Here is a 20,280-nt window from a genome sequence, read left to right on the forward strand (position 1 = left end):
TCATATGAAGAATACGGGAGATTGTTGTCACATGTAGCCCACAGCCAGTACATGTCAGAAATTCCTGCAGTTCCTTTAATGTTGCTTTAGGCCTCTTGGAAGCAGTTTCTTCTTGTCTTTTCTTGGTAGTTCTTGGTAATGTCTCTGTTATGCCATATGTTTTCCACTTGATGATGACTGTCTTCACTGTGTTCCATGGTATGTCTAATGCTTTGGAAATTATTTTGTACCCTTCTCCTGACTGATATCTTTCAACAATGAGATCCCTCTGATGCTTTGGATGCTCTCTGCAGACCATGGATTTTGCTCTGAGATGCAACTAAGAAGATGTCAGGAAAATCCTACTAGAACAGCTTAACTTTATTTGTGATTAAACAGAGTCACTTTAAATGATGGCAGATGTGTAATGACTTCTATTTAAATTTTTTCATGTGATTAATTCTGAACACAGCCACATCCCCCATTACAAGAGGGTGGGCACACTTATGCAACCAGGTTATATGGTTTTTATTTCAAAAATGTCCGTTTATTTTTCAATTGAATTGTTCACATTATAGGTCACATTAAAAGTAGAAAAAGTTCTGACATGATTTATCTTTGTCTCATTCTTTTACATCACAAAAACCTGGCATTTTAACAGGGGTGTGTAGACTTTTTATATCCACTGTATATAGATATACACACATGTCGAGTAATTCTAAGCAAAAAGGCACCAGAGGGTATATTGTCGATATACTACAGAGCTGTTCCTAGGCATGTCACACACAGTGCCTGGATACAGCCCTTAGACATGGTTAATTAGCCATATACCACAACTTCCTGAGGTGCCTTATTGCTGTTACGATCCAGTTACCAATGCATTTAGAACTAAAAAAAGGTTTTTGTCATACCTGTGGTATTTGGCCTCATATACTATGGCTTTCAGCCAATCAGCATTCAGGATTCAGATCACCCATATATATATATATATATATACACACAAACGCATACATACGTACAGCCCCGGAAAAAATTAAGAAACCACTGCACCTTTTTCTTTCCTTTCCAAAAGAGTTGAAAAGGAAAGTTTTGAGTCAGGAACAGAAGTGTTCAATTTGCAGTGGTATCCTAATTTTAAGCCCTCTGTTCCTCACTCAAAACCTTCCTTTTCGACTTTTTGCCGGACCGCATAAGCGTAGCCGGCCAAGAAGAGCAAATGTCTCTTACTGAGTGACTGACTGACTGACTGAGTAAATCTTGTTAAATAGCGTAGTAGTTAGAGAAGCGGATCTGCGGACTATAGGTCCCAAGTTCATATGTCCTCGCAGTCGAAGCCAAGTACGCATTATGAATTGTTCTGTATAGACAAAATATTTGCTTTGTTTCCCAGTACAGTCTCAAAAGCATGGAGGAGATACAGAGATACCAGGAGACAGGCCATTACAAAAGGAAAGCTGGACAGGGCCGTGGCTAAATATAGACCATATGGCCTAGGCCTAGTCCATTTACATCATTATTAGCTAGCTTGCTAGAATTGTATATTGATTAGCTAACTGACGTGTAGCAGGGAAATCCCTACACGTTGAGACGTACATTATTTCCACTCCCTCAGTGTCATATCAAATCCAGGGAAACTGTTCTGACTAGGTTGGGACGAATCTTACTCTTTTCGCAGTACGCATCCGTGCATGCGTTTTGGGTCAGGATAGACAAACAAATTTGCTGCCTACAAAATACAGTGGTTATGTTAGCCTTAACTGAAACTGTATACGATTATATTGCGACTGTTTCTGGTATGGAAAAGTTCATCTTCAGTATTGCTAGCAATTGCTCAATTCTTATGATTATTCCTAGGAAGTTAGTAGATAGTAGGAAGCATATTACTGGCTAGTGGCAAAAGCAATACAGTCCATAGACGCTATGGTGGAGGTGGACGTAATAAGAAACGTTAGTCAGCTTCTCACAATCCTCCAAGGAGTTTAGCGATTGCTGAAACGTGGCGTAGTGGTTAAGGACAGTACCTGTCATGTGGAAGACCTATTGAGAGCAATGTCATTTATTTATTATTTCTGGTGGATTCCACGATTCTCTCGTCTTTTCACTTGATGAAAAAGTTAGTTATCGTCACCTTTATTGATGGTTATTGTATTATGGTCATGTATTAATGTCACGAATGAAAGAAAAAGTACATTGTTATGCCATGAAAGAAAACAATACATTCTTAGGCCATGAAATGAAATAGCTTTGTCAGACTCGCTAGCAATTGCTGATTTCTTATGGCTATTCCAATAAGTTAGTAGATACCGGTAAAGCCTATTACTGGCTAATACGCTGTTTAAACAGCGGAGGTTAACTTCGTAAGAAACGTTAGTCAGTTTAACTGTACCAATGTCATTCAAGAATGGTCAATTAACTGTTAAAACAGCCAGTGAGAAAAGAGGGTTTGCTCAAGATAAAAACAAGAGGCTATACTGACAGCCGCCAAACGTATATCTCCGTGGGGTAGTGGTTAATGACACATCGTTACACGTTGATGACCCGGGTTCGAATCTCGAGAGGGCAACACTTTATTGCAGGCCGGCTGAACTAGGCTTGCCTGGTTTCTTGTTTGGAAAGGAAAGAAAAAGGTGCAGTGGTCTCTTAATTTTTTCCGGAGCTGTACACACACACACACACACACACACACTCTGTTCTATAGTATGTCTGGGCGATGAGGCTGCGTGCCTGTCATCACCGAGGCTGCTAGACAAATTATGGTAGCGGTCCGCCTCACACTGCAGGACTCCTCAGTCTGCCGGAGTAGAACCACCAGGATGTCCTAGATGAGCTGTCTCTACTGCCCATGCACCCAGGCAAGCTAAAATACAGACGCACACACATGGAGACAAGCCAGCTGACAGGAATACACTCAAACATACTTAGCTTTGCACACAAACTGAAGTGCGCACTCAGACACTCTATCCAACACATACGAACAAGGAGGACAGTCATTTCACTGTCATCTAAGTGACAGATTAAAGGAGGACAGTGAAATGTGTTGTCCTAACTTCCAGTAATAAAAGTACAGTACTGTAATATATTGACTTCACTTCCAGTAATAGTAGTACAGTGCTGTAAGATGTTGACCTAACTGCAAATAATAGTAATATAGTGCTGTAATACAGTGCTAAAAAAAATTAAGGGAACATGTAATCATCACAGTATAAAGTAAATTAAATTTCAGGGATATCAATCTGTCCAGTTAGGAAGCATAAACGATTGTGAATCAATGTCACCTATTTTGGTGCAAATGAAAGTGACAACAGGTGCACTGGAGAGGCATAAGCAAGACAACCCCCAAAAAAGGAATGGTTTTGCAGGGGGTGGCCACAGACAATTGCTCTCTTGTTATCCTTCCTGACTGAATCTTCCTTAGTTTTGTGTTTTGTTAGTGTCCTTGTCACTATTGGTAGCATGAGGTAGTACCTGCACCCCATTCAGTTTGCACATGTTGTCCAACTCCTCCAGGATGGCACATCCATATGTGCTGTCGCAAGAAGGTTTGCTTTGTTTCCCAGTACAGTCTCAAGAGCATGGAGGAGATAGAGATATCAGGAGACAGGCCAGTACAAAAGGAAAGCTGGACAGGGCTGTGGCTAAATATAGACCATATGGCCTAGTCCATTAACATCATTATTAGCTAGCTTGCTAGAAATGTATATTGATTAGCTAACTGACGTGTAGCAGGGAAATCCCTACACGTTGAGACGTACATTATTTCCACTTCCTCAGTGTCATATCAAATCCAGGGAAACTGTTCTGACTAGGTTGGGACGAATCTTATTCTTTTCGCCACATATGCCTTTTTAGCATCTAATGGATCAACGTTTGGTAGTTGAGGTGGACGAATTGGACTCTTCAGGTGCTTCAAGATTTTTTTTTTTGCCAACTGTCTACCACTCTAAATCTCACAGGAATAGCTACTGTATGTGCATCAGAAAGAGAGTAACGTAAGTCTACTACTACCAGTACACGAGTGGCGGGCGAAATACCTCACGGGACACTACAACCACAGATCCATTCATAACACGCAGATCCATTAATTGCGTCACTTTGACACGCAGACAATGTCGTGGCTAGAGACTGCAGCTTTATTATAGAAAACAAAAATGATCACGTTTCTGGAGTTGGAAGTGCACAACCTATCACATCCTTAAGACACTTTGATTGGACTGATTTTATTATTTGTATGATTTTTCAGTCTACATTATTTTTAGTCCTGGAATAGTTTTCGCTTAATGTTGGTTACTGAATATTGCATGGCCGTGATCTTCGGGCCCTCAGACAGCACTGCATTAAAAACAGACGATTCTGTAGTGGAAATCAATGCATGGACTCGGGAACAGTTCCGAAAACCATTGTGTGTGAACACAGTACGTCGCTGCATCCACAAAGGCAAGTTAAATCTCTACCATGCAAAGAAGAAACCATATATAAATGAGATCCAGAAACGCCACCGCCTTCTCTGGGCCCAAGCTCATATGCGATGGACTGAAGCGAAGTGGAAAACTGTCCTGTAGTGTGATGAATCCAAATGTAAAATATTTTTGGGAATCACGGATGCCTCGTCCTCTGGGTTAAAGAGGAGAGGGAGCAGCTGGCTTGTTATCAGCACACAATTCAAAAGCCAGCATCCATGTTGGTATGGGGGTGCATTAGTGCACATGGCATGGGTGACTTGCACATCTGTGAAGGCACCATTAATGCTGAACAGTATATACAGGTTTTGGAGCAACATATGCTGCCATCCAGAGACAACGTCTTTTTCACGGAAGGCCTTGCTTATTTCATGCCAAACCACATTCTGCAAGTACTACAACAGCATGGCTCCATAGTAAAGGAGTCTGGGTGCTTCAACTGGCCTGCCTATAGTCCAGACCTGTCACCCATTGAAAACATTTGTCTCATTATGAAATGAAAATACAACAAAGGAGACCCCAAAATTTTGCGCAGCTGAAATCTTATATCAAGCAAGAATGGGAAGCATTTCACTTTCAAAACTACAGCAATTGGTCTCCTCAGTTCCCAAACGCTTATAGAGTGTTGTTAAAAGAAAAGGTGATGCCCCTGTCACAACTTTTGTTGAAAGATGTTGCTGGCATCAAATTTTAAATGGGCATGTATTTTTCCAACAACTATACAATTTCTCAGTTTCAACATTTGATATGTTGTCCTTGTACTATTTTCAATTAAATATAGGGATAAATGATTATCACATTATTGCATTCTGTTTTTATTTGCATTTTACATGGTGTCCCAACTTTTTTGGTAACATGTTTGTAGTACAGTACTGTAATATGTTGACTTCATTACCAGTCATAGCAGTACTGTATGTTGACTTCACCACCAGTAATAGTAGTACAGTATGTTGACTTCACCACCAGTAATAGTAGTACAGTATGTTGACTTCACCACCAGTAATAGTAGTACAGTATGTTGACTTCACCACCAGTAATAGTAGTACAGTATGTTGACTTCACCACCAGTGATAGTAGTACAGTATGTTGACTTCACCACCAGTAATAGTAGTACAGTATGTTGACTTCACCACCAGTGATAGTAGTACAGTATGTTGACTTCACCACCAGTAATAGTAGTACAGTATGTTGACTTCACCACCAGTGATAGTAGTACAGTATGTTGACTTCACCACCAGTGATAGTAGTACAGTATGTTGACTTCACCACCAGTAATAGTAGTACAGTATGTTGACTTCACCACCAGTAATAGTAGTACAGTATGTTGACTTCACCACCAGTAATAGTAGTACAGTATGTTGACTTCACCACCAGTGATAGTAGTACAGTATGTTGACTTCACCACCAGTGATAGTAGTACAGTATGTTGACTTCACCACCAGTGATAGTAGTACAGTATGTTGACTTCACCACCAGTGATAGTAGTACAGTATGTTGACTTCACCAAAAGTAGGAGTAGTACAGTATGTTGACTTCACCGCCAGTAATAGTAGTAGTACAGTATTGTAATACATTGACTCTTCCTTTATAAAACATTCACTCTTCCTTTGATTTTGTTTAGGTTTCTCAGATTCTGTAATTCCCTAATTGCATTTTCATATTTTTCATTGCTACTGTAGTCATTACTCAGGGGCCTTCATCAGCTTTACACAAACAGCTGTGTCTTGTCAGATACCGTCAGAGCATTATTCTGTCTTGTACAAAACCAGGCTGATGGACATTGATGACCTGCCCAACTTTCTTGACATCTCTCTGCTCTCTGCTGTCCACCGGTCTCCGGCAGAGTTTTTTCTTTCACTTCACAGAGTTTGATAATAACTGGTCAACTGGCAGGCTTGACATATTTTAGCAAGCAACACGTTCAAAGTTGATACCAGGTAATCGAAGTTGAGTCAAGACACTTTTCTTTTTTCTTCTTTCTACCAAATCAAAGGTTCGACTGACTGCTGAAGGGTTTTCTCCAGAAGATTGATGTGATGTTGGATAGGCGTGTGGAGCTAGGAGACACTAGGCCTCTTTACATGCTTCCATTTTACTCTCAATGAGAAGGAAAGCAGTGCTTGAGGAACACCACGTAATTCTGTTGTGGATTGTGACTAAAGAAAGGGACACATTTTCCAACAGCCAGCAGCATTTCAGTAAGATTAATGGAAGTACATTTCATTAATCTTCCTATACATTTAATTAATTTTCCAGTACATTTCATTAATCTTCCTGAACGGTGGCTGGCCATTGGACAATTAGTCCCTCCTTAAGTCAAGACCTGTTTTTAATGACATTTTAGTGCATTTACGTCTCCTCCATTCTGTTCTATTTCATTCTCTCCTCTCTTCCTTTCTATTCTCTGCTTCTCTCACCCCCCCTATCCTGATGCTAATGGAAGAGGTATTTTCCATACACAGAATTAGCAGAACACATATTCCTGCCAAAAGCTGGTGACCATATTGGCCGTACTGTCAGGAATGAGCATAAAATTAAATGCTTTTCACTTCACCTGTCAGAATTCCAGAGAAACCGTGAAAAATCGTGTGGAATTCTTGAAGTACGCTATGTCCATCCTGCCCATTCTTCACATGGTAGCTCAGTCCCGTCCTGGCTGTCTCTTGTAACCTCCTTCCATATTGGAGGCATTCCATGTCACCTGCTGTTCCCACTGCTGCAGTTGACTGACTTCTCCTCTGCCATTCTCAGACTGGTTTTCTAGGTTGCTAGATACTCCTCCCTGCCAGTCTCCTATCAGGACCGGTGAAGATGTTTCTAAAGCATGTTCCTTCACTTCTTCATGGTCCACCGTAGAGAACCGAGTGGTTCGACACCATATTTTGTACCTTGCCTTTCATCCTAACCCTTTACACTGTTTATAGCCAGATTCCCAACCAATCTTTAAATTGTTTCTTACTGAAGAAATGTGTCTCTGCGTTTTACCTTTACTTTACTTTTTGCCGAATTTGCTGATGAAATCTGAAAATTGCGTGGTTACATTCACTAACATGATTAGAATATACCTGGATGTTACCGTACAGCCACTGCATTCCACGTTAGGCCAAATTTGCAATTTATAACCCATGTAGAGGTCTGGGTGTGAAAGGCTATGCAGACTAATCTGCTTATACACCCATTACTGGGTTGCAGTGTGTTTAAGGTGTAGCCTGTTTTCTGCAATGCAACGCCACCTTAAAATAGCACCCACCTCAGGGCAATGGGGTTTATCTAGTTGAAGAAGGGACAGACGCAGAGTTCTATATCACTGGGGATATCAGCCCGCAAAGTCAGCCTTTCAACTTTTAACCTAGATGTGATTTACTGTGCTAACATCACAGTGCTGTAAGGCATTACAACCTCTCTCTTTCTCTCTCTCAAACTGTCTCTGATTTAGGATGGCCCATGTTCTCCAGTTTGATGAGCAAACCAGAAAAGTCAAGGATGCCAACATGCAGGACGAAGACACATTTGAGATCTACGATCCACGCAACCCTGTCAACAAAAGGAGGAGAGAGGAGAGTAAGAAGATCATGAAGGAGAAGAAGGCCAAGAGGTGAGAGGTTAGAGGTCAGGGGTCACAGGGAAGACCAGGAGGTTAACCCTGGGCCATGTGACAGAGCAGGCCTCTCTCCTCTCTTCCTTTCTAACCCACCACTTCAAAACAGCTGTCCGTCCTGACTGTTGAAATGAGTGACCTTTGAACCACAGAATGCCATGAATGATGAAAACAGAGCTGTTACTTCAAAAGATGTTGGTCTCCGTTCACATCTGGACTGGGGGAACAGCTAACACCAAGTTAACTTGACTGCAGCCCATCAGGGTAATCCCTGATAAAAGGGAAATGCAAGTACAGCTGTAGCCAATGCTAACCCTCCATCGACATGACATAGTATCGTTCCACCATTCTGAACTGCAATGTGAACCCACATTTCCAAGAACAGGGTCATTTTCTTATCCTTTAGAACTGTACATTGTCAATGTAAAGATGGAAAGCTTTGGAAGAGGGGAAATGTTGAGAAATTCCTAATAACCCAGGTAAAGTCGTGAGGCTGATGGATACCATTTTCAGTTATCATTGTCGACTTGACCCAAGCGCAAACTAATTAATATTTTTCTGATAATAAAATGCTATCTATCTGTCTAAGACGTTGACGCCTCTGATGTTTGCATCTGTGTTTCTAGTTTTCCTGTGTTGATGCGTGCGTTTATAAACCCACGCTATTCCTAAACCATATTCCTCAACTGGGATTTCCACTCGTCTGATTGTTTGCTGTCCATGGAGACACAGAGAGGAAGCCAACGTAGACTTCTTACATTCACATTTGACATTTTATTTGTTTAGCAGACGCTCTGATCCAAAGCAACTTACAGTTAGTCCATTTAATCGTGAAACAGCTAGGTTGGACAACCACATTTCACAGTCCTGGAAATCCTCAGTGAAGTAGCTGGCTACAATCCAATTGCTGGTAAGAATAGACAGTTGTAAAGCTGGAAAGGAAACTACCGAGAAGGACAGGTGACCACTAGGCTACTATATGCTATTGAGATTAAGGAAAGATTTGGGGAGGACATTGATTTAGACAACTCAGATCCACCCGGCATGTGAAATTCCTTGACTGTGGTGAGCGTAGAGCAGTGAGGGGGAAAGGCAGGACAGGCGATGGAACAACCAGGGGCTGCTGCTCCGGTTTCCCCCTAAACAGTCAGCTACGGTCAGTTTTGTGTCATTCCCTGTGATAGGTTAGATCAGTATTTCGAGAGGGTACTCTGATCCTGGACCTTTGCCCAAGGCCCAACTTTTCACCACAACGGATGTTGAGCAGACACACTGTGAATCTCAAATCAGACCCTTGGCCATTACCAACCTGCTCAGAGTGCCCTCCCTTGTCACGTGTTGCTGAGGATACTCTGAAACTGACTTCCAGATATAACAGGGGTCAATTAAGGAGACATTACTTGAATTATGCAAGGCAAGTGACAGTTTTTAAATAATAAAACCATTTCGAATGAACAAATCAAAATTTATATTTTTCAAGATAAATTACTCAGTAATTTTAACACAGGTTGTAAATTATGCAGTAGTATGTGATATTTGGGATTCCCATTGGATCATTCTGTTCAGCTTCTCTGTTTTTCAACCCTGTCACTTATTGACAGGCATGCAGGATGTGATCTTCGTTCATCCAGTCGGGAATCTATATCTATGGTGATTTCCAAATGGTGGCAATTGAATCTCTGCAAAACATATGTTCTTTCAGTTATTTTCATACTCCGTTAACGGAGCACCATAGTCAAAATAGCTCACTTTACTTAGAATAGTGTTCCATTTGAGCCGTGCTTCAGAGGGTCGTTGAGGGGTAAGTGCTGTATCTCTACAATGCGTGTGACCAGGAGCTGAGTTTGGCCGGCAGGCCACCTTTTACTGCTCTTCTGGGTTCATGCTTAACTTCTCATATGGAACAGGAAGGAGAGTTAATGTTACACCGTGAGCCGGGTCGGCCCGAGCCAGAGCTGCTGCTAATGTAAAACAGGTGAGAGGCACCATGCCTCAATCAGTCTGCGTAATGTAGCCATGTCAGTGGTTGGCCAATGGTTGGTCTTGACCCAGTCCTTTTTTCATGTGCATGGCTGATTTCAGTTGGCCAGAAATGTTAATCTGTTCGCAAAAGCCCCCTGGAAAAAAAGGGAATAGATATGAAACCATCCAGATATCCAATATATGAAGCAAGCTATTTGTTTAATAGAAGGATTTGCCCCAAATTGAGAAATAGCTTCAGCATTGGTTGAATCAGCTTCAACGTTGGTTGAAAAGATCTTCAGTGTTGGTTGAAATGAGCTTCAACCGGGTGGTGACTGGAGAGGGTACGATGGACAAGACAATGTCACTCTTCCAGTTCAGCAACACAAGCATAATACTTAACATTCCCTGGCCTCTCTATGCATTGGCTCGTTCTAGGCAGGAAATACCTCTCATGGTTGCTGCTGTCTGTCCATCTGTCACGTGACTACCAGCGATGAGATGGGAGGTAATAACATCCTCCTTCACCACCAATGCTATCTCCTGCGCCCCAGACTGACGAAGGATAAAATTAGAAGACTAATCCTTCTGCTCTCCTGGAAACAGCGCTGGCTGCTAAGTCCTGAGTGTGGGGGCTGTGAGGTGTTGTGTAGTTTTGTGTGGGGTAAGGCATCTTGTAGGGATGTGTCCTATTATCATTCTCCCCCGTCTTTTTAGTTTGACCTTGCTTCCGTTCTGCCTGTCCCTCACCCTACCATTTTGACGTGATCCGAAGAGATTTCCATCTTTCACTCCTGTGGGCTCTGGATCCTGTACTGCCCTGTCATATGTTTAGACCCACACAGCTGCTGTGCAAACAGTCTGCTCGACTGTCAGAGGACAGGGATGTGTCTGAAGTCTAACCCTGTGGTTTCCGAAGCTCTCCTCCGGGGAACCCCAGACGTTCCACATCTTAGCTGTAGCTCTGAACTAGCACAGCAGATTCACTAATCAAGAGCTTGAGGATTAGTAGACAAGTTGAATCAGGTGTGAAAGCTCAAGAGTGTCCAAATCCCTGGACCAGCTGGGGTTCCCTGAGGAACCCACTGGTCAAACAAGCTGGCTGTATAGGGTAGGTGCTGAGTGTCTGTTTGTCCTCAAGTATCCAACCAAAAATGAAGTTGCTGAATCAGGAATGAACAAACAAATAACAAATAAAACAAAGAGCTCAAATAGAACAGGTAGGTTTTAAAATGGGTTCTGAAAGGCATGGGTGTATTCACTGAATTTTGACTCACTACAAGTAGATGCCTACCATGCTTAGGTGTTGAGTTTGTGAAATTAAAAAAAGGATGCAGAAATCCAACCATTTTCAGTACTAGAGTATAATGCAAGCTCCACGGACTATTGTCATGTTGTTCAATTCCATTTGCCCGCATGAACCCCATCTCACTGCAGATTCTCTCCTCTCAGGACTCATTTTATAGGTGTGCTGTTTGATTTGGGCAGAGTACCAAATGTCAATGTCATGCTCTAGAACTTCTGTCTGAGAATAAACTCTGAAATTCCAAAAGCACTGTGGAAATGTCTGTTTTTCCTGTGGAGATAAGCGTGCCAAAAAAATCCAAGGTTTTCGACAATCTCTTGAGTTATTTGAGGCTACTACAGGCACACTGTGAGTCAAACTTTTCCTGCTCTCAAACTAAACCAGAATCCACTGTGATAGTATTGGACTCAGATTAAGGATCAATTATGGGTTCCATCCACTTCTTCATCTGACCACAATGTGAAAAGTATGGCTTAAATTATTTTTTTGGTGTAGAGGAGTTGAAGCGACCGATTTTACAAATGTTTTTTTATGGTGTACGAACCTATAAAGCGAACATTCAACTGAATGTGGAACAGGCAACAAAACCAGGACTGTACCAAACGATTGCCCTAAACGTTCTTTCATGTTTGCTCGTTTTCCATATTTTCTGATTTTTTTATATTTTCACTTTAATCCTTTATCAATGGAAAAATCAGGTAAAGATAGAGTTTTTTGCTGAAAGACAGTGAAACAGATTTAAACCCAAGGCTACTTTCCAGGGTTAGGGCAATCTTTATCCAAACACAATTAGGCACTCTGGTTTTTACATGTGCTTCTCCTACAAGTCTATCCCTCAGGAGCTCAAAGGGCCTCTGAAGTGATGTCAGTAAACAGACGTATTTGAACAGAATTCAAGAGTCCTCTGAACAATTTATGCTGCAAACAGCACTCTGGGCACCCCCTCAACCCAGTCTTTCTCCGACTTAAAGCAGTAACTTTTCAACATAGCCTTCAAAGTCTGAAGGGCATTGTGAGAGAGGGTGTTATGACCTAGATGAGAGATGTGTAACACCCAAATGCTGTTGCACTTGTTTGTTGATCTTTGACATCAAATTTGAGTATTGATCTGATGGTAAAACCTGCAGTCCATATGTAAAAAAAGGGTTGGGGAGCAGTACTTTTCCCCCAGTGAGATGGCCTGCTCACCATTCTTCTCTCTGGGCAAAGGACCAACAGTCCATCCAAACGTTGGTAGAGAAGGAGGTACAGGCTTCAAACCATCAGTTTGCAACCATCACAGTTTGGTTCATTTTGCCCGTCTGCTGGCAAAAGTGACACAAATTAAAGTAAGCTAACAAATATTTCCCAGGTATGCATACATGCTAAATATTCTATATACACTGAACAAAATTATAAACGCAACACTTTTGTTTTTGCCCCCATTTATCATGAGCTAAACTCAAAGATTTAAGATTTTCTCTATGTACACAAAAGGCCTATTTCTCTCAAATATTGTTCACAAATCTGTGTTAGTGAGCACTTCTCCTTTGCAGAGATAATCCATCCACCTCACAGGTGTGGCATATCAAGATGCTGATTAGACTGCATGATTATTGCACAGGTGTGCCTTAGGCTGGCCACAATAAAAGGCCACTCTAAAATGTGCAGTTTCACTGTATTGGGGGGGTCCGAAAACCAGTCAGTATCTGGTGTGACCACCATTTGCCTAATGCAGTGCAACTCATCTTTGCGTAGGGTTGATCAGGTTGTTGATTGTGGCCTGTGGAATGTTGGTCCACTCCTCTTCAATGGCTGTGTGAAGTTGCTGGATATTGGCAGGACCGATCCAGAGCATCCCAAACATGCTCAATGGGTGACATGTCCGGTGAGTATGCTGGCCATGCAAGAACTGGGATGTTTTCAGCTTCCAGGATTTGTGTACAAACTACATTGCAACATGGGGCCGTGCATTATCATGCTGCAACATGAGGTGATGGTCGTGGATGAATGGCACAACAATGGGCCTCAGGATCTCTTCACGGTATCTCAGTGCATTCAAAAGGACATCAATAAAATGCACCTGTATTCGTTGTCCATAACACACGCCTGCCCATACCATAACCCCACCGCCACCATGGGCCACTCGATCCACAACATTGACATCAGCAAACCGCTCACCCACACGACGCCATACATGTTGTCTGCCATCTGCCCTGTACAGTGAAAACCGGGATTCATCCGTGAAGAGAACACCTCTCCAAGGTGCCAGACGCCATCGAATGTGAGCATTTGCCCACTCAAGTCAGTTACGACGATGAACTGCAGTCAGGTCAAGACCCCGATGAGGATGACAAGCATGCAGATGAGCTTCCCTGAGACGGTTTCTGACAGTTTGTGCAGAAATTCTTTGGTTATGCAAACCAATTGTTGCAGCAGCTGTCCGGTCTCAGACGATCTTGGAGGTGAAGATGCTGGATGTGGAGGTCCTGGGCTGGTGTGGTTACACGTGGTCTGCGGTTGTGAGGCCGGTTGGATGTACTGCCAAATTTTCTGAAACGCCTTTGGAGACGGCTTATGGTGGAGAAATGAACATTCAATTTATGGGCAACAGCTCTGGTGGACATTCCTGCAGTCAGCATGCCAGTTGCACGCTCCCTAAAAACTTGCGACATCTGTGGCATTGTGCTGTGTGAGGGAACTGCACATTTTACTGTGGCCTTTTACTGTGGCCAGCCTGTGCAATAATCATGCTGTCTAATTAGCATCTTGATATGCCACATCTGTGAGGTGGATGGATTATCTTGGCAAAGGAGAAGTGCTCACTAACACAGATTTAGACAGATTTATGAACAATATTTGAGAGAAATAGGTCTTTTTGAGTTCAGATCATGATAAATGGGAGCAAAAACAAAAGTGTTGCGTATATAATTTTGTTCAGTGTATTTAACTGTTATTTTACCAGGTACATATGCAAAGAACAAAGTCTTCTTTACAGAAACAACCTTGTCAGCTTTGGGTTAGAACCATCCATCCTTTATCCCTGTCCATCCTTTATTTACAGTTGATATGCACATTTACAGAGTTCTATTTCCAGTATATGCATCGTTCTAGAGTTTTGGATGTAATACGGTATCTGTGTAATTAACAGTTTGGAATTGTCTTCATTAGGTGAGCATAGTATTTTTCTCCCATTTGGGAAAATGGCGGATTGCTGATGGCCATGTCATGAAGATAGAATCTGTTCCGGTGCCGATACTTTTTGTCATGTTTGATGTATTCTGTCTGCCTGCCCTTAACCTATGGGAGGGGAATTATGGGAAGAGTGGATGACTGTAGTGGGAGTGGTCTGCAGTATTGTTGCCATGGAGACACGTAGGACCTCAACGGAGGGCAGGTGACAGCTGATGACAGATTTAAATATATGTGCACTTTTTTGACAGGCTGTACAAGCAGGTTTTTCCTGAAAAAGGGCAAAATCTTATGAGGACCTTGGATGGCCTGACTGGATTTCAGTGTACAGATCAACCAGGTCTCGTTTTGGCTTGAAAACCAGATCTTTCTCTTTTAATCGAATGGCCTGCTATTGTTTTTGTGGTTTGGCTGTATGCCCATGTTCCTGTTCTCTTTCCTTGTGTTCAAACTGTAGTTTTTTGTTGCTCCCATTTTGCCTTTAGTTCTCAGTGCATGAGTTTCAGATGCACTTTGAAATGAGTTACTTTTTCATAATGAGCCTCTCACTCTGGTAGAATTTCCTTCCCCACCACAGCAGCCTAGAGCAAATCTCTGACAAATGCTTTTGACTGGGCAGATGCTACACTGATTTTAAAATGCTTTGCAGTGTCAAATCAGATTTGCTTTGGTACATCGGCCCACCATCTCCCAAGTGGGCTCTTCCTCAATATGCATTCAGGTCCATGTTTCTTATTTTGACAGGCTTGTGTGCTTATGCAACAATCAGGCAACTCTACAATAAAAGCATTGTTTATAAACATCAACTACCAAACTCATGGAAAATAATGTTTTGGACAAGCACCCATTTTGTGTGTTCTCAAATAACCAACCAAATATGTCATGGCTCAAACACCAGGGAAGTCATAGGAAGTCACTGACAAGCAAACCGAAGGAAGGTGAGGTGTAGAATGGATTCTGAAAGACGTCTATATGGGGATCCACAGAAACTTACCTTGCTGCTACTACATGTGCCTTAAAAACGATCCATTATAAAACGATGCCCAATAAATTACACTAAGAAAATCAAACTAAAATGGGGAAATCAAACATTTCTAGTATTATCTTAATGAAAGAGAAGGAATGTGTTCTCAATTCTCATTCCCACCGAAACACAATGCCTGTTCATGTGTAAGACATGCAGACAAATCAGAGTCCAAACAGTAGCAAACTTCATAAGGTTGCCTTCTTGAAAACACAGTCTGAAAATCAGCTTATAGTGGCAACATGGCAAATGAGACCCCTTCCACATACCCTTCCCCTTTAACCCGGACGGGCCTGAGAAAGTTTTAACCGCTCTTCACAGGACACCCGGGCGCGTTCATATAGTGCCACTGCTCCACTCGGCAGCCACTCTGTACAGATTTCTCATCGGAATAGGGTTACTAGGGCATGCCCATGAGAAGGGAGCCCATTGTGATTCAGGAATGGAGTTATTAATGAGTTGAAAAGAGGGAGAGCTCAAAGCTGAGGGGGCATGCTGTCTGTAGTCTATTGTGAAACTGAATGACCCTGCTGCATCATCCAGCGCTTTTATTTCAGTCCTCTGAGTTGAAAACCATGGCTGGACTAGCATGACTGCCGAACGTATTCTGTGTTTTTACTACTCCTTTCTTCCTAGGTCTCTGTGACCCCCTGTCAAAATGCCCCGTGTCTTACCACCTGGGCTGCACGTCCAGCGTATGTGACCTTGTCATCGGAGTCTTTGTATTCTAATGGCCTGATGGTGAAAACAGAGGGGCTAGTTAAAGACAAACTGCAACAGGGACAGAACCAGGCAGGGCCCCTGTTCTTGGGGTTAACTTGTATAATTGTCCTCGTGTCACAGATCATATTTCACTGCCTCTTTATGAGATTTATTTTTCAGCAGCCAGGTTTTTCCTCTCGTCCCTCCTTCCACCTTCCTTTTATACTTTCTCCTCTCCATAATCCAAATGTGCTTCTTGCATTAAAGCGGGGCCAAGTGAGCGTGCGTCACTCGTAAAACTCCCTGGATCATGAAGTATTAAAAACCAGTCACTGGCTTCTCCACACGCCTGAGTAAACCATGAGAGCTCAGATGTGTTGCTGTTGTACTGCCTGTCCTTTCTTATCTTATAGTGTAAAAGAAAGCCCACTATTCTTTCAGGGCACATATTTTGGCCAGTGTAGACCACTCCCTGTGTCAGTGCCTGTTTTTACCAGATCCTTTAAGGGTCAGTCAGCAGAAAGAACAACAAAGTGGAAACCGCCCTGGTGTTTTGGTGTCATGTTATGGATAAATGTTACCACTCTGAAGTGTATAGACAGAGCAACAGATGCAAGAGCTGACAAAGATATGAACGTCACTGAAATAATTTTTTGAGGCCACACAGTGTTTGTGAATGGCCTCTGTACGCTTGACTTAAACAGAGCGAAGGGGCATTGCATATGTTCTGTTCCCAAAAGTTGCAGAGAACTGTATACGTAAAAACTTTGTGTAAAGTGTGTGTAGTGGGCAGTATATTAACAATGTTCAAATAAAATAATGTTATAGTTTGATTTCTGATGAGGAGAGTTGCACTAAGCTTGTCATGAATATAAATCATACTATTCAAGAGTCCATTCTTTAGATTTGATTTTTTTTTCAAAATTTCTGTGATGTCCAATTTGTTATTATGGTCTAACCTTATCACAGCAACTACAGAGCAGTTGTGGAATAGCCAAGCTGTTCTGATGTCTTCTGAAGCACGTCAAGGTCTTCGTCACTCTGCTTGCTCAACCAGGATGTCTAAACCAGAATCCTTATGCACCGGAAATGACGCACTCTCTGAATTTCTACCTCTAACGGAGACACAGTGAATTTACCGCTGCAACATTCAGGTTGCCCCTGTCCTATTTCTTTTAAATGTTGCCTAGAGTGGATCAGCAGTCTAGGCCTCTGCTTCCAAGGCACGTGTTCTGCTGCAGGTGACGTAGCTGTCTAAGTGGCTCTCTCGAAGTGCAAAGCTGCCCACCACAGTCTAGGTTTGAGATTTGGCTGTTTCGCTGGTTGATGTGTGGGTGGGACTTCCATATGACATTGTATATTGGGCAGGCATCAAATCGGGTTGGGGGTTAGCTTTGTTACCCATTGCCCCGGGTGGGGTTGACAGAATCTTCAACACTCCCGAGCCTGTTTGGAGTTGTTGTGCAAGTGGAGGTTGTAGGTAAACTTGGATATCACAAAATTTTGAGTGGCAAGAAAATAGGTGAAGAAAATAGGTGTGAGGAAAATTCATTTTCAAATATATTTTAAAATGTGATGTAACGACTGCAGATGCCTTTTAAGGCTTAGTGGAGTCAATGTACCATAAAGGGGTCTGGGTTCATATGGTGTTATCTGAGCCAGAGCTTCAGACACCTCATTAAAGAAGTACCACTGGAGGGATATATGTCAGGAGAAATGCCAACCAGGGGAATGTGATATAGCATAATATTCCCAGTCTGAAGGGGGGTACTGGAGCATTAACAAAAACAGAGATTCATTCCTCCGGCGAGGCCTTGCCAGACGCTGGATCCAAGTGAGGCCAGGCTGCCTGCACATGAAAAGCCCCATAACCAGAGGTATTGGACGAGACTGACTGATCGGGAACAGCTATTTGCCCGCAATCTTACAGCATAGAAAGTAGCAAGTCAAAACAATAAATTAAGCCCAAGACTACAACCAAGACCAAGGTTAAACTCAAAAAAAGGAAACCTCAGAAATATTTTACCTCAGACTGAATGAACAGTTTGCATTAAATTACACGCCGGACGGTTGTTATCTAACCCACCCATTGGAGTCTGGAAAAATATTCCCATTTAAGGTACTGCGTGAATTTATTCCATATTTCTGGGAGAATCTAGGATAGGGGACGTTTTATCTGAATTGACTAGATTGGTGCTGTAGTATGATGTTTATCTGAAGAAAGCCTGCAAAAATTAGACCTGTCTGTTGGAATCTGAGTAAGAGGTCTCCAACATCAAGCCAAGTTTCGGAAACCAGAAGGGAATCCTGCCCTTTGACAAGTATGAGGCGTTTGGAGCCTAAAAACAACTGAACATCTGATCGGTTTACTGTGTTTTTGCATTGGTTACACAATTGTATGTATCAACAAGATGCCCTGTTGTTGACCATGTGTATTATAGGGCTAAGTACTACTTTCAATATTTGATTGAATAAATTAAGATCAGATAACTTAATGTTTTTCTACTCTGTTTATGGTGAAGCTAGTAGTTCTGCGTTGCTGGCTAAAGAACTCTACCCATGACTAGTGCCTCCAGGCTCAGAGATGCCCTTTGATTTGTAAAACAATCTTCTCTTCAACCTCTTAGGCCATGAACCATGCTCACTAACAATCAATTAGTCTAAATACAGTATAGTATTTCTCAGCTCACTCCTTCTGTCTCTGTGTTTCCAACCCTGACTGTCCAGTAGACGACGACTGGAACAGACCATGAAGTGGAACCAATACATAACACTTGACACAACACTATGGCTCCTCTCTCCAACACACAAATAGTTTTGGGGTTTAGAAGAATGCAAGACATATCTGAACAATGAGAGGTACATTTGTTAGTGTTGTCATAGGAGCATCTCTTTGAAGACCTATCCCTTCTCCCGTAAGCCAACCAGGTGTCCCTAGGAGCATTCAACAGCCTGTGCCCCCCCCCCCCCCATTGGTGTTGGTATTGCAGTAGAAGCAGTGGTCTGGAGATGTCCATTCCACATGAGGGATGTCTCATGGGCCATAGCTGAAACGTTAAAACAAGCTGGATCGTACCACACAGCAGTGTTTCAGTTCCTTTTACGCTCACTGGCCAGGATATCTCTACAGTCTCTACCTCTCTCCCCATGTCTGGTCCCAGTCCAGATTATAATCTAAGGTATGTAAACCTTGCAGCCCTATACAGCGGACAAAGCCTCAGGTCAGGATATAAAAGAGATTGATGGATAGGAAGCAAGTGGTTGCCTACCTGCTATTGGCTGCAACGGAACAAAAATCTTGAGTTGTGTGTGTTGTGCTTTTTTTTTTATCCTGCTCCGACACACATTTTTGGTCATGTTCTTTCAGGTTGGAACGTCTAGGAAAAAGCTTTCGGTCTTGTCAGTCCGTCTGTTGCTCTCCTTTTCTATCTCTCGCAAATGTTTTTATTGGTATTTTGCTTAGTACCAAATGTAGTCACAGTCTGTCAATGTCTGTAGTCCTGCTGTGATATGAATACGTTTGTGAACTTCCTGAAAAAGACATTTTCTGTTGACCCGAAGACCTGATGTAATTTCAAGACACCACCAAACATCCTGCCACAGTCTTTCCGTCTCCACATCAAATGGAAGCCACGATCAAAAGAATTCCAATAATAAACGAGAGCAGACAATATCAACATAGATGACTTTTCCAGGTAGAGTGTAGAGGTAGAGGTGAACCTGCCAAAGCACACCACCTATCAAGCTTGCATGTCATTTCTTTCTTTACACCCGTTTCATAGCTAGAGGTCCATTCCTGTATCCAACTCTGGAATAGTTGGGAGATAGTGTCATAAGCCTTGTGAAAGTCATCCATACTTTGCCTAAGAATAGTCTAAATGTCCAGTCCCTAAAGCATGATTGAAATGGGTCATTGGTGACCCTTCATGGATATGACCAACCTAAAGAATGTTAATGCATTTCTTGAACTTTTTAGGCAAAACCAAAAAAAATACACGCTCTCAAGCAGATCATCAGAATTTATGTCCATAAAAAATATGTTCAGTAGTCGTTATGAATCAGAAAGACCTTCAGGCTTTTC

At 42.3% G+C, this 20,280-nt stretch overlaps 1 protein-coding gene across 1 annotated transcript in view; it reads left to right on the plus strand.

The window, feature by feature from the left end:
• The window catches only part of cwc27 (CWC27 spliceosome associated cyclophilin), a 38,700-nt gene extending 30,076 nt beyond the window's left edge, over positions 1 to 8,624 (plus strand). Inside the window, exon 14 of the mRNA XM_013137028.4 lies at positions 7,873 to 8,624. Coding sequence (XP_012992482.1) covers positions 7,873 to 8,035 — 163 coding nt within the window. The 3' untranslated portion in view covers positions 8,036 to 8,624. The remainder of the gene's footprint in view (positions 1 to 7,872) is intronic.
• The last annotated feature ends 11,656 nt before the right edge of the window (positions 8,625 to 20,280 follow it).

The sequence above is a fragment of the Esox lucius genome, chromosome 14, assembly GCF_011004845.1.
Source record: "Esox lucius isolate fEsoLuc1 chromosome 14, fEsoLuc1.pri, whole genome shotgun sequence".
Taxonomy (NCBI): domain Eukaryota; kingdom Metazoa; phylum Chordata; class Actinopteri; order Esociformes; family Esocidae; genus Esox; species Esox lucius.